General features: G+C 41.7%; 1 gene segment (V, D, J or C); it reads left to right on the forward strand.

Moving 5' to 3' along the window:
* Positions 1 to 2,226: 2,226 nt before the first annotated feature.
* LOC128933226 (T-cell receptor beta-2 chain C region-like) lies at positions 2,227 to 11,891 on the forward strand. The segment is given in 5 exon segments: positions 2,227 to 2,263; positions 6,291 to 6,626; positions 7,009 to 7,026; positions 8,152 to 8,222; positions 11,763 to 11,891. Coding segments are annotated over 5 exon segments (591 nt in total).
* The last annotated feature ends 1,141 nt before the right edge of the window (positions 11,892 to 13,032 follow it).

Genomic DNA, 13,032 nt, shown 5'->3' on the forward strand with positions numbered 1-13,032 from the left:
TTCCTAGTAGAAAGACTTTCTTCTGAAGCATTTTGTTCTGTGCTTTGTAGTCTATTTTTCATATCAAGAAAGATTCAAGTGAAGCTGTTCAAGAGCAATATGAAAAACATGTTTAGGTTATGTTGCTAACTATGTGTTGAAACTTTGTGAGACAAGACCGTGTCACTTACATATAAAGGAGGGAGATAAATGTAGCCTGTTAATTGTCCCCATCAGTTCCGATCCCTTCAGACAGTCTGCAAAATGAAAGCTTGCTTTTACTCCTAGATGAAGCCTTTTCATAGGCAGAGGCACAAGCCCTGGGAGAATGCTCTCAAGCAACACCAAGCTACAGAGACAAACACCAGCCCATAGTAAGCAAATGACTCTCATTGCAAACCAAAAATTGCAAACTGTGAGCTGGAGGTTTGCTTGTCATCCTGGGGGCAGAAGAGAGAAAGAGTAGAAAGGAAAGCAGCATAAACACGGCCATGATCATTACTAAGTGAAAAATTACTGCATTTAAAGCCAACCAATACAAGAATAAAAAGTATCACCTGTTTGAGTATAAGAAAAACATCTTGAGATTATAAATTGAGCAATAATGGATACACTGAGAGGTGATTGGACTATCACATAGAAGCAACAATGGCAAAGGAAGGATGTGGTCTGTGGTTGTGTCGTCCTTTAGCCCCAGCCAGGATCAAGCCCCACACAGCTGCTTGCTCACTCCCCACCAGCAGGACTGGAGAGAGAATCGGAAAAGCACAAGTGAAACACTCGTGGCTTGAGATAAAGACATTTTAAGAGGTAAAGCCAAACTGTGCACATGAGCAAATGACAACAAGGAATTCATTCCCCTCTTGCCATGGACGGGCAGGTGTTCAGCCATTCCCAGGAAGGCAGGCCCCCTCACACATAACGGTGCTTGGGAAGACAAACACCATCTCTCCAAATATCTTTCTCTTCCTTCTTCTTCCCCCTACTTGCCTCTGTCCCATACTGAACGTGACACCGTGGGTTATGGAACATTCCTTGGATCATTTGGGATCAGCTCTCCCTGCTGTCCCTCCTCCCAGGTTCCCATGTACCACCAGCCTCCTTGCCGGCATGGGGGTATGAGAAGCAGAAAAGTCCTTGAATGCCATGTAAGCACTGCTCAGCAATAATAAAAACATTTCCCTCTTGCCAACAGTATTTGCAGAACAAGTCCAAACTCTACTCCACAGTAACCTCGTTCAAGGAAATTAACTTGAACCACAGTCCAACAGTACCACAGTCCAAACCAGCACAGGTAATCAAGGCAGTCATTCCTGGTTGACAAAATGAGGGGGTGGAGTCATGGGTGGGATTGTTTTTGTACCAGGTTATATCATTGTGGCACAGTGGGGGGGGGACCACGATGATACATTCCCCAGGAGGCCTTTACAAAAACCCAAGGGTGCATGAGCCTTGTGGCAGAGCGTGTGAAGGCAGCTGCACAGAATCCTGCAGCACAGCAGGCATGCTCTGCCTTGGTTTCTCTTAACAGACCTTCTGTGCTGGGACTTACTTTCATCATCTGAGAACTGAGCCTGCCCTCCGTGGCATGCAGCTAGGAAATTCTGAGATATCAAAATTCATTTTCACCAATCCAAACTGTGACTGCAGATGCACCTGAAGCCTATCAACCATGCAAAGCTGGAATTATTATTTTTTCCAGATTAACCAATGTTTGCAATGGATGACAAAATGGTTCATTCTTAAAGTGATACAAGTATTACGGAAAGAATTCTGACATATAGCAGGCATCTCTCAGAGGCACTACATAAAATGTGTTGGGCTTTTTTCTCTGAAATAATCCTCCAATATCTGCTGACTGCCTCATGCCTATGAGAGCAAAGGTTGCCTGTAATCCCTATCCCTACTGCCTCACTGCAGTTCTTCCTAATGGCTATGAAGGTTTTGTGTGGGACCAGTCAACAGATACTTCTGGGCCCTCCTTGTGTGGATTATTTTAACCTATCAGAAAACTGAAGGGGATCCTGAAAGACTATCCAAGACAGCTGGCCAGCCATGGAAGGGGAAACAAAGGGATTTGTTTTAGTTCCCTGCCAAAGGTGAACCAGCTCAAATAAAGAATGGGTGATGTTTGGGATTCCAAGAACAGTAACAGTTTCCAAAGCTTGTGCTTTTAGAAAGGCAGGTGCAGTGCATCCCTTCTCTTAGCTTATGATACATCACTTTGTCACTGTGAGCAGTGCTGATATGCGTTTTGGCAGCGGCACAAAGCTTACAGTAATAGGTAAGAATTTTTTGTTTTCTCTTTTAAATCACATCAAAAGCCATGTCTTCTCTTTAGAGAACATCATCTTTAACCTCCCTAACATTATTAAACTGGTGTGCTAGTAACCCTGTCTACTTCAGAGAATAGAATAAGTTGGGTCTTCTAGGTAGGGACACACCTTTTCATTTTGGAGAATGGAATAAACGTGTTTTCAGTAAAGAAAAAGCTGTCCCTAGAAAGAATGAGCATAAGGAATGAGAGAAATAATGTGAGCATGACATTAAAAAAAGTTGTCCTAATGAATCAACACATACAAAAATTTTCCACCAAAGGTATAGCTGGTCTCTGTAACGCTCGTTCTGCTGGGGCTAGAGATGATTAAGGACAAGTGAGTGAAAAGCTGTCCATCTGTCTGGAAAGAACTGACTTACAGTTACACTTTGAAGGGGTCTAGGAAAGTCAAGATGATACAACCCTCAATTACCTTGGATCTTCCCAGGGTGAATTAAAGAATGTGTTGTCTTAGATAACCATGGAAAACAAGTGTGCTAGCATTTGTAATTTATAAAAAAGAAGGCACAAGTATATACTGTACTATATAATAAGCAATACTAAAATCTCTCTGAAGCTTTTAAAGTCCTTATTGTTATAGAAAGTAGCTCTCCAGAGCTACTTTCTCTCCAGAGCGCAGCCAGTTTCTTTCCACTATACAGGCTTGCCAGGATGGGGATACAAAGATCACAGAGGACAATGATCTTACTATTTCAGAATAGATGTTAAACAGCCTCTGAAAACCACAGAAATAACATATGGTTCATTTCAAAGAGGAAGAAATCTTAGGGAATGTTGATATATGGGAAATATTTTCTAATATTTTAATATAACACCTCGATAAATAGAGAAATATCATCCAAAGAAATGGTGGAACCTCCAACAACTGATTGAGCCTGAAGCAGAAGGGCTCTGGACAGGGTATTTCTGATGTTAACCTCAGCTGTTTAGACACAGATTTGGTGGTTTTCCTTACAGACCTGTTTTCTAGGAGATCTGAGATAAATGTACTCCGTATTTCTTCTTTTGCTGGTACCACATGAGGGGAGGGTTAGTCCACAGGCTTGGCTCAGAGGTCTGGGAGTAGAGGAGAGGTTTTTCTGCAGCTGCAAAATGATGTGAATAATAATAGACTGTTCTTTGGCAGTGGGACAAAACTTACGGTCATAGGTAAGTCCGATCTCTGTGATCTATGTGATACTGCTTTAGGGGACAAGAACATTCTTAATTAAAAGCTTACTAATGATAATTTTTCATGCAGCCATGAGAACAGGATTAATGCTTTATTGGTTGCTTATTAAAATGAGATGTGCCATTATGGAAACATATGATTTACAGGCACCAATGCTGAGGTCCTTGTGTCTGCAGCCTTTGTCTTTCATTTCTGGGAACTTCATGCAGGGAGAAGGAAATAAATAATTTAATTTTCACCCATTTTTCAAGGAAATATTATAGAGGTTAAGAATGAAAAATGTTCCTGCAGGTCCTCAGGTTTTCTCAGTTTATCTGTGTAATGATCCAAAGCAGCATTTTGGAGGTAGAATCTGGATTCTCTTGTGGGCTGAACCATGGAGGCAAGGAGTAATCTTGCTGGCACTTTACTTGCCTCTCCAGAGATGGTTTGCAGGCTGTCTATAGTTGCTCTGGGATGCTGGGTTCTGCAAACAATCCTTCTCACAACTTCTACAATTCAGCAAGGACTGTATTATTTTCTCTCAGCATACTTTTTTTCCTCTATTCTTTTTCTTTTTCCCTATTTTCTTTCTCTGTTTTCTCCCATCCCAGAAAGGATTTAACATCACCTATATTGGGGCATGTTGGAATCAAAGGGCAAAGTAATTTTTCCATCTGCTACTTCCCCATCTCATAGCAAACTGTAGAAATCCTCACTGGTGCCTGCTCCTTTAAACAGTACCATTTTAAGGAGCTATGTGTCTGGCAGGAAGAGCATAATGACACTGGGGGTTACAGCCTGACTTTGTACAGCTGTGCAAACCAGCAGCTTGACTTTGGAGTTGGCACTGTGCTCAGAGTCATAGGTAAGGAGCTGTTGTTAACCCAAGTGCTCAGTGTGGAGGACACTTGAAAATTGCCCTTGTGTTCATGGTATGTAGCATTTACACAGATGATTTTAAAATGAGAGTAGGAGTGAAAGATAAGAAGAATTTATGAAATTGACCTTGCAGTGACAGGAATGGAAGAACTGTGATACTTTTTGTCTGGGGTGGGTGAAATCTGTGTGACAGGGAATGAGTTTTATGCATGGAAGTTATCAAATGTTTGGTCAGTGTCTCCTATGAGCAGAAAGGAAGACCAGAACACAAGGGGCTGCTGATCAGACTTTTTTTTTCTAGTTCTTGCTCTTTCTAATGCCTTTATTCCATTTCAAGCATGCTAACTTTCTGATTTTCTTTGTCTTTCCAGTAGTTTCAGTAGTTTTTTCCTCTCTTTCATTCTGTCTCTTTTTCACCTACCTTCCATTTTTTAGTTGTTCCTTTCTTTCTTTAGCCTACTAAATTTCTCCTTTTTCTTTTGCCGTCCTATCTGTTTCCATCTCTTCACTCATTAGCCTTTAGGGCTATGAGCCGAAGAATTTGTCAGAGATACTTCTAGGATAGGAAAAAAAATCATAACACCAAGTGTTGGCAGGGAGAAGTAGGAGCGATCAAGCTCTCTTCATATCCATGAAATGGAAAGCAGAGCAGTGCTAAACCCTCTAGGGTGTCACCTCTATTTAATATCAGGTCATCTAAAGTCTGTACAAGCTCATACAGAAGCAGCCTGGGGATCTTTGCAGAGCAAGCTCTGGTGGTCACAATTAAGGCATCATTTGAATGCAAACACCAGGGCTTAGGGGACAAGATCTCTGCAAGATATTAATTTCTGCTCATTCTGCTACCTCTCTCCCTCTGCAAAGGGGAGAGTGATCAGGAAGAACGTCCACAATTCACCGTGCCTTCATACAAAAAAATCAACCCAGAGTAATAATTTTCTCTTTGGCTCCATTGTTTTGCCTACATTCCTTTTTCCTGCAGCACTCACAGACCTCATGGGTTTCTCATGCTAGATGGGTCACAAAGGCATTTTGATTTAGTATATGGAAACCCCTCCTGTCTTTTAGGGTCACTGCATGGCTTCTGAGTAACTTCTCATGTCTGCCTTGAACATCCTTCTGACTGAACTCTGTTCTCATTTATCATACAAGTAGGTATTAAACACTTTAGGACAGGGAAACACATTTGATTTGCAAGTCTATGGAATCTTGCATCATTCTGGGAAGGTGTGTAGCCAAGGATCAGAGCTTCTCATACCTACAATAACCAAAAAATTAAATGACATAAAATTGTGTTTAAGGCTCTTAAAAATGGATTGGTTAAGACCCAAGGCAAAACCCATCCCTGGCAGATACATGTTACCTGCCTCAATTGTTTTTCACTTCAGACAGTGAGAAGGATCAACTCCTTCCTTGATTCTTTCCTTCCTTCCTTCCAGCTCATCTCATAGATGGGGGGCCAAGTAGGGTATCCCATGCCAGTACAATTCTGAACACTGCAATGACCACCATGTCTTAACTCCCTCTCCAGGAATGCAACCCAGTTTGCTGAAGATGTTTGGGCCTTAAAACAGACTTTCTTAACTTTTAAGACAATACTACAAATACAGGCCTTACTTACAGCAAAAGTGGGGACTTTTTTGCCCATCTGTTTGCTCAGTTTCTTTGCGGATTTGTATTCTTCTGGCAAGAGACCATACAAGAATTTCATGTGCTTGTGCATTTCTGTGGCCAGACCCTTGAAAATTCTGTGTGATGAGCAAAAAGAAATCCTTCCACTGTCCTGGTGTGTCATATCCAGTAGACATGAATTGTCCAATAGACAGCAGTTAAAAGGCCAGGTATTTCAGGAGTAACATGGCACAAACTCCGGACCATTTCCAGGGGGTTCTGACTGAACAGAGGGATGGAGGCTCTGGACCATGTTGCTTTGTGTTTCAGGCAAGAATGAGGAAATCATACCTCCAGCCGTGGCCATCTTTTCCCCATCAAAGCAGGAGATCCAGCAGAAGAGCAAGGCCACGCTGGTGTGCCTGGCCTCTGGTTTCTACCCTGACCACCTGACTCTGGTCTGGAGGGTGAATGGTGTGAAAAGGACCGAAGGGGTGGGGACAGACGAGTCCTCCACACAGAATGGGAGCACCTACTCGCTGACCAGCCGACTGAGGATGCCAGCCTGGGAGTGGTTCAACCCTCTGAATCGCTTTGAGTGTGTTGCCAATTTTTTTCAGAATGGAACAACAGCCTCAATAAACAAATTTATCCATGGTGATGCTGGTGAGTAAAAAAACATCTCTTACCATGCTGTATCAGATAGAAATCACAAATCAAAAGAGCAAGTGTTATGATATGAGCCACATCTATAGGTCGCTTCCATACAAGGTGTTCTTCTGGCACAATTACAGACCTAAAGATCTAGGTATTAGCATATGTCTCTTCCCATTCCTGGGCCTTTGTCCCTGGGTTACCATTCTACATCTAGAGTTTCTTCAGGCTTTCCACTGAGAAATCTCTGTAGTACAGTAAATTGCACAGTACCATAAAACACCTACTTTTAGTAGGAAGAATGAGGCAGTGTTTGATAAACTGAAACTTCTAAAATCTGTATTCTGTTTGCTCTGAAGAGAAACGTGACTTTCAGCTCCTTTTTGTCTTTCAGGTTGTGCACTCACAGAAGGTACGTGTGGCTTCTCACGTAAAGGGAATTTTGCCTCTTCTCTCAGGCAATTATCAGTGTGTCTTTTAATGCCAGTTTTACTGACATTATGTACAACGTGTGGGAGATATCTGCTGTATGAATAGCTTCTACTTTCTCCTGTAAGTGATTTGCATGTGATATTAAAAAAAAACAAAAACAAAAGAAAAAGGAAGAAAAGTTTTTTGGAGGGCTGTTTATGCATGTTGTATGTAACTCAGCTTTGGGGTTTAGGTCTCCCCTATGATTCCATTTTGAAAATTGAAGGAGTCATGGTGCCTTCCTGTAGACTGTAATTTACTCTTTGTCATCGCCTCCAGTCCTTGAAACTGACTTCCATTAGGAATATTCTTGCTCAGCCAGGAAAGAAATGATCCATACTTACCCAAGTGATTCTGACATCAAGATTCAGGATGTAATATTCTGACTCTTTCTCAGTATCAAACTCAGAACAATTCCCATGACGAGTCACATTCTGCTCCACACTGCTGTCATGTATGGAGAATATCCATACTACAAATTACATTTCTTTCCACTTTATGTACAAATTTGCACACTCTTGTTTTTCAAGAACTTCCTGAATGCTTCAGGAATCTTAAGGATGAACCAAGACAGATCTTGTATCTCAATTCTGTGGCAACCCCTTAAGAGTGAAAAATCTTCAAGAATAAAACCTCTAGAAGGCATGTTATTCTGGGCTTTTAAATCTTCCTGATACATCAGCAGCACTCATAATGCCTCTGACAATAATGAGACAAAATAAAACATTGGTATCTTTTGATTCAGACTCCTTTGCGTTCCTAACTGGGATCTCAGATGAGCAGCCCAGTTCCTCAGTAGGTGTGGAACTCAGTACTATCCCAGCATAAAGCCAATCTCTGTCTTTCCTAGACTTGCTTTCTCTTTTGGTTCTTTGAGTCACTGTGTTCTGTCCCTTCCCAGGTTCTCTGGTGCCAACAGAGCCACTCATTTGCCTCTAGTTCCTTTATGTTGCTTAGCTAAAAATTTCAAGGGTTCTCATTTGATGAAAGCTCCTTTAGAGCCAGCATCTTGTAATGGTGATGATGAAAATGGAATACACAAATACAAATGGTGTTTGACTTGCAGAATCGTACTTGCGGTATGGAAATTCCCTGAAGCTCACTTACCTCATCCTCTGTGGCAAAGCCTTGGTCTATGCAGTTTTGGTGAGTGGTCTGGTGTGGACAGCCAAGGTAAGTCAGAGTAGCCCAGGAAGGCTGGGCTTTTACTCACTAGTCAAGGATCAGTGGATGCAGGCTAAACCTGTTCTCAGAGGTGTGGCTCTTCTGCAGGTGCTCTGCCAGGCTTTGTGCAGTTCAGCCTGAAAAATCACAATTGATGGGTTTTCTCTTTCTGTTTTCCCAGAACTCAAATAAACTCAATGCTAGCTAATCTAGCAGAGGAATTCCTTCTCAAAATCCTCTTTAAATTCATGAAAAAGATGAGAATTAAGGACAAGTTGCCCAGAAAGTAAATGAGGGAAAGATCAGATATATCATGCCGTTGTGTAACCATTGTAAAGGGGCTTACAGCTCCAGAGAAAATAACAGGCAGATTTTTGAAGTGATGCAGGGCATAAAATGTGGTCAAATATTTACAAAGATTTATAAAGAACAGTAGAATCAGTCTGAACGAATTGGTTAAATTAAACAAACTACCAGGAAATATTTTTTATTAGTAAGTTTTTCCTACGGCAGAAACATCCATGCAGTGAGAGCAGCAGAAGTCTCTGCACTTGACCCTTTAAAAGCAGAATAGGAAGATTTATTTGAAACACGACCTGGTAGAGTTGAGGGCAAGGAGGCCAATCATCTCAGTTATACTTTTTTTGTTCCTTTTGCAAGGATATACTGGAGGGGGTAGATTTGTCCATTTCTGGATCATAATCCTTAGAATCACAGAATGGTTTGTGCTAGAAAGAACATTTAGAGATTATCTGCTTCCCTCCCCACTCTGAAATGGGCAGGGATATCCTTCATCCTCAAAGCCCCATGCAACCAGGCCTCAAACACTTCCAGGGGTGGGACGTCCACAGCTTCTCTGGGAAACCTGTTCCACTGTCTCAGCACCCTCAGCAGAACAAATGTCTTCTTTTAATCTGAAGCTACCCTGTATCAGTTTAAATCCAGGCCTCTTCATCCCGTCACTGCAGGCCTTGGCAAAACATCTCTGTTTTTCATAAAAGTCCCCCACTGCTGTATCTGGGAAGGCCCCAGTCAGGCCTGTCCAGAGGCTTTTCTTCTCCAGTCTCCAGAGGGGTTGTTCTCTCAGCCTGTCTCCATACCCTGAGCCCCTGTGACTGGCTTTTGTGGGCCTCCTCGGGACCTGCTCTGTCATAGCCATGAGTTCCCTGTGCTGGGGCCTCCAGAGCTGGACACAGAACTGCAGGTGGGATTGGTGGGGGCTCACATGGGCCCACTCTCTGAGTCTGCCCAGGACCCCGTGGTCGGCATCCCTTCCCTCAAACACACCAAGGGCCACACAGCTCCCTGTCAGCCGTGAACATGCTGAGGGTGCACTTGCTCCCCGTGTCAATGAGACACTGATGAAAGTTGAAAAAATGCTTTTGGCGCCTGTACAGACCCCTGAGGGAAACTGTGACTGACTGCCACTTGAACACTCAGCCATGGATGGTAACTCTTTGGGCAAGGTCATGCAGCTAATGTCTCTATTTGTTTCCGTTGGTTGATGTATGTTGTTATCTTCTCTGCTGTTTTACAGTTCTTCTAATTTTATCCCATTTTGTTTTCAATTAGACTGGTGTCAAGTTATCTAGAGAATAAATGAAGAGCCCTTGTCATCACATCAGCAGGAACATGACAAGTTTGCTACCTTTCCATAGCAAAATATCTAATCTTCTACGAACTTCTGAATATAATTTTTTTGTAATTGTCTGTTACCATCCTGTTCTTCACTATTTTGTAATCACTGCTGAGATTTCCCTGTGCGTCCATATCATAATGTATCATATTTTCTTGTAACATATCTTTAAAAGTAGCACCTTCTTGATGCTCAGAGGCTGGGAACTCATCTCTTTGATTTAGGAATAAAGATTTTGCTTCTTTTCCCTTGAAAAGCCTGAGTTGTTGCTTTTAAATTTGGTCTTCTGTAGTAATAGTGTCCTGCCACACAACTTTCAATGATGAATAGTGCCATAAGCAACTCTCATTAAAGATCATTCACTGGCAATCCCTGTAGAAATAACTTATCTGTTAGGGGAACAGCAGAGACTCATCCACTACTCACACTGTGTACCAAAAAGTGGAGCAGGGCTGTGGGCTTTGGAGGCTTGCCTTCCCCAGGGGCTGCTTTGGAGCCAGAAGAGCTGCATAATTCAAAGGTGCTAGAGAAGGAAACAGCACTCCAGCCAGATGAGAAGTGAGATTCTCTTGGGAGAGGTATGGGAGCTGCTTTTTCTCTCTCTTGGTTCTTTTGTGAGATTAGCTTGGTGAAGACACCAGACTCACTGTGGCAGTGAAGAAAAATTTGGTGAAGAGATGAAAATTCACCTGACACTTAATGTGTTTGTTTCAAAGGGATCTGCTGACAGACTTGAGAGGAATCTGTCATAACTCTTTTCATATCATTAAAGAAAAAAGCTGCATCTTACTGCCAGAGGGCAGATGGGTATAATGCTGTAAATTGCAGTTGTTTTGCCTGCTCTGTGTTTGACACTCCTTTAATCTCCTCAAAACACTTCAGAAGAGGAGAAAATATCCTACTGAACCAAGAGATTTATTTGGTGTTCTGTTTATATGGAGAACAGAAATAACTTAAGTAGTCTCATGGCTGCTTCAAACAAAACAGAGAACTGTTTCCTGAAAAAAACTTTTCACAAAAGTGCTTCAAGGGGTCTTACATTCACAAGATGTGAACTACCTGGTCTAGGGAAAGGTGTCCCCTTTGGAGAAGAAAGGAAAGGAACAGTTCTCAGCAAGTTGGAATCGCAAGAAGGTTGTAAAAAGGGGCACATTTCAGGGGATACAACAAAGATAAGCAAACAGAGACATCTTTTGATTCTGATGATGGGTTCTTTTCCCAAGATACCCCATTATTCATGCCCTATGAAGTTAGATTAGGTTGGAGCACAGCAGAATGGAGTATCAAAAAATAATTCCAGCTCAGCCTGAAACACATTAAGATGAATATAATTTATTAGGACATTTGGTGAAAATGACTGCATTTATCAGGGCTGTCAGAAGAATCCCCAGATCAATCTTGTCCTCACACACACAGACTTTCAGAATGGTCATGGCAGAACTTGCTCAAAGTGAACACAGGACAAACTTGGGCATAGGAATTTTTGGAGCACATGAGCTATGGTGTAAAGGAGGGACATAACTAAGAGATTCTGTGTAAGAAAAGAATTTGCCAAATGACAGAGACTTCCCTTTAGACTCTGGAATAAGAAGAATGTTCCCACACTGAATTCATATCTGTCAGTCGCTGGAAATGGAGACCAAGGTCAGCAATCCAATCCTGTTCTTTTCCAAGCTTGCTACAAGCCATGAAATTCTCATTCCCACACACTTCTGCTATTATACAGGTGATTGTGCAGAGAGAGCACTTTAAAAGAGAGACACGTACATATCTGGGCTCATATAATATCACCTTTTTCTTTTCTTTCTACTGAATTGAAGTATGTTTCAAGGAAAGCTTTTGTCCATCAAGCTCTTTTTCAAGAGTGTTTTCTACAGAGGATATTTGTGATGGGGTTGATGCTTAGGTCCAAGGAGAGAAGCAGAATTCTGCTCTGCACTCATTTGTTATCACTCCTTCTAGCCACACAGGAGACCACTTTGGAGAAAGTGATGTCTTCAGGGTGATATTTATGTAAGTCCACTTCTCTACAATTACACTGTGTCTCTTACAATTTTCAAGAGAACCAGCTAGTGATAATGAAAGTGAGAATTTTAGGCAAAAAGTAGGAGAGAATGCCAGGTGCACTGGGCAATAGATTTAGCATGATAAACTTGTGTAGACTGTTTAAAGAAAGGAGTAAAAGAAAATTAGGAAGAGTAAGAAAATAAATACTAAGAAAATCAAACCACGGATGAAAATAAATAAACATTAAACTCAGAATCAGGGCAAATGAGTACAATTGAGAGATAGTCAAAAGAATCCAACCTGTAGTGGACGAGAAGCAAAGGGAACCAGAATGTGTTTCTGTAAAACTGTGTTTGTTGTGACCTTTTCTGTACTTCATAGATTAAAAATCCAAGGGATTAGTAAGTGTGGAGAGACTTTCTGGAGCTCTTTCATCCACTTTGCACCTCATTATTTTCTCACACCACAAGTAAAACCATTGGTAGTTCAGTGGAAGCTCACACAGGACTGTATGTATGAGTTATGCAGTCTAAGATAGAGGAGCACTTGTCAAGCTTTCGAAGCTGAAGACCTCACAATGTACTAGCCAGGCAGAAGAAGTAGGAGGCTTAGAGCAGAGGTCCTAAAGGGACTTTCTGTCTAACGGAGAGTCAACAGCAGAGGAAACTGTCTCTCAAGGCCTCAGAAGAAAATTGTACCTCAGAATGAGAGCAAGTGATGTGCCAAAATGTGCTGGAAAATATCTCTTTAAGGGAACAGCAGTTAAATTTTACCAAAACAGGATGCGGTTTGACATTTACTCAGAAAACCATTTTGATAACATAACAGCCTCTCTTAGCACAACAGCACCCCAGCTTCTCAGGACAATATACAGGATGTGGCTTTCTGTTCACCATTTTACAGCTGGGCAGAAAAAGTGACACATAAACGGTCTCATGAAAGCTGTTGGGTTTTTTGCCTCCAGTTATCACACAATCTTCTTTTTGCTCAAGTTGGCAGATGGGTCCTGCATGTGCAGCTGCTCTTTCTCTTGTGCAACATACAAAAACAAAAAAAAAGATTTGTGGTTTTGGAGGAGTTGCTGACCTGCTTTTACAGAATAAAAAACCTCTAATGCTTTTTCTACACATCTCAAATCAG

The sequence above is a fragment of the Melozone crissalis genome, unplaced genomic scaffold, assembly GCF_028551555.1.
Source record: "Melozone crissalis strain CALT ecotype California unplaced genomic scaffold, PUWL_Pcris_2 ptg000008l_1, whole genome shotgun sequence".
NCBI lineage: Eukaryota > Metazoa > Chordata > Aves > Passeriformes > Passerellidae > Melozone > Melozone crissalis.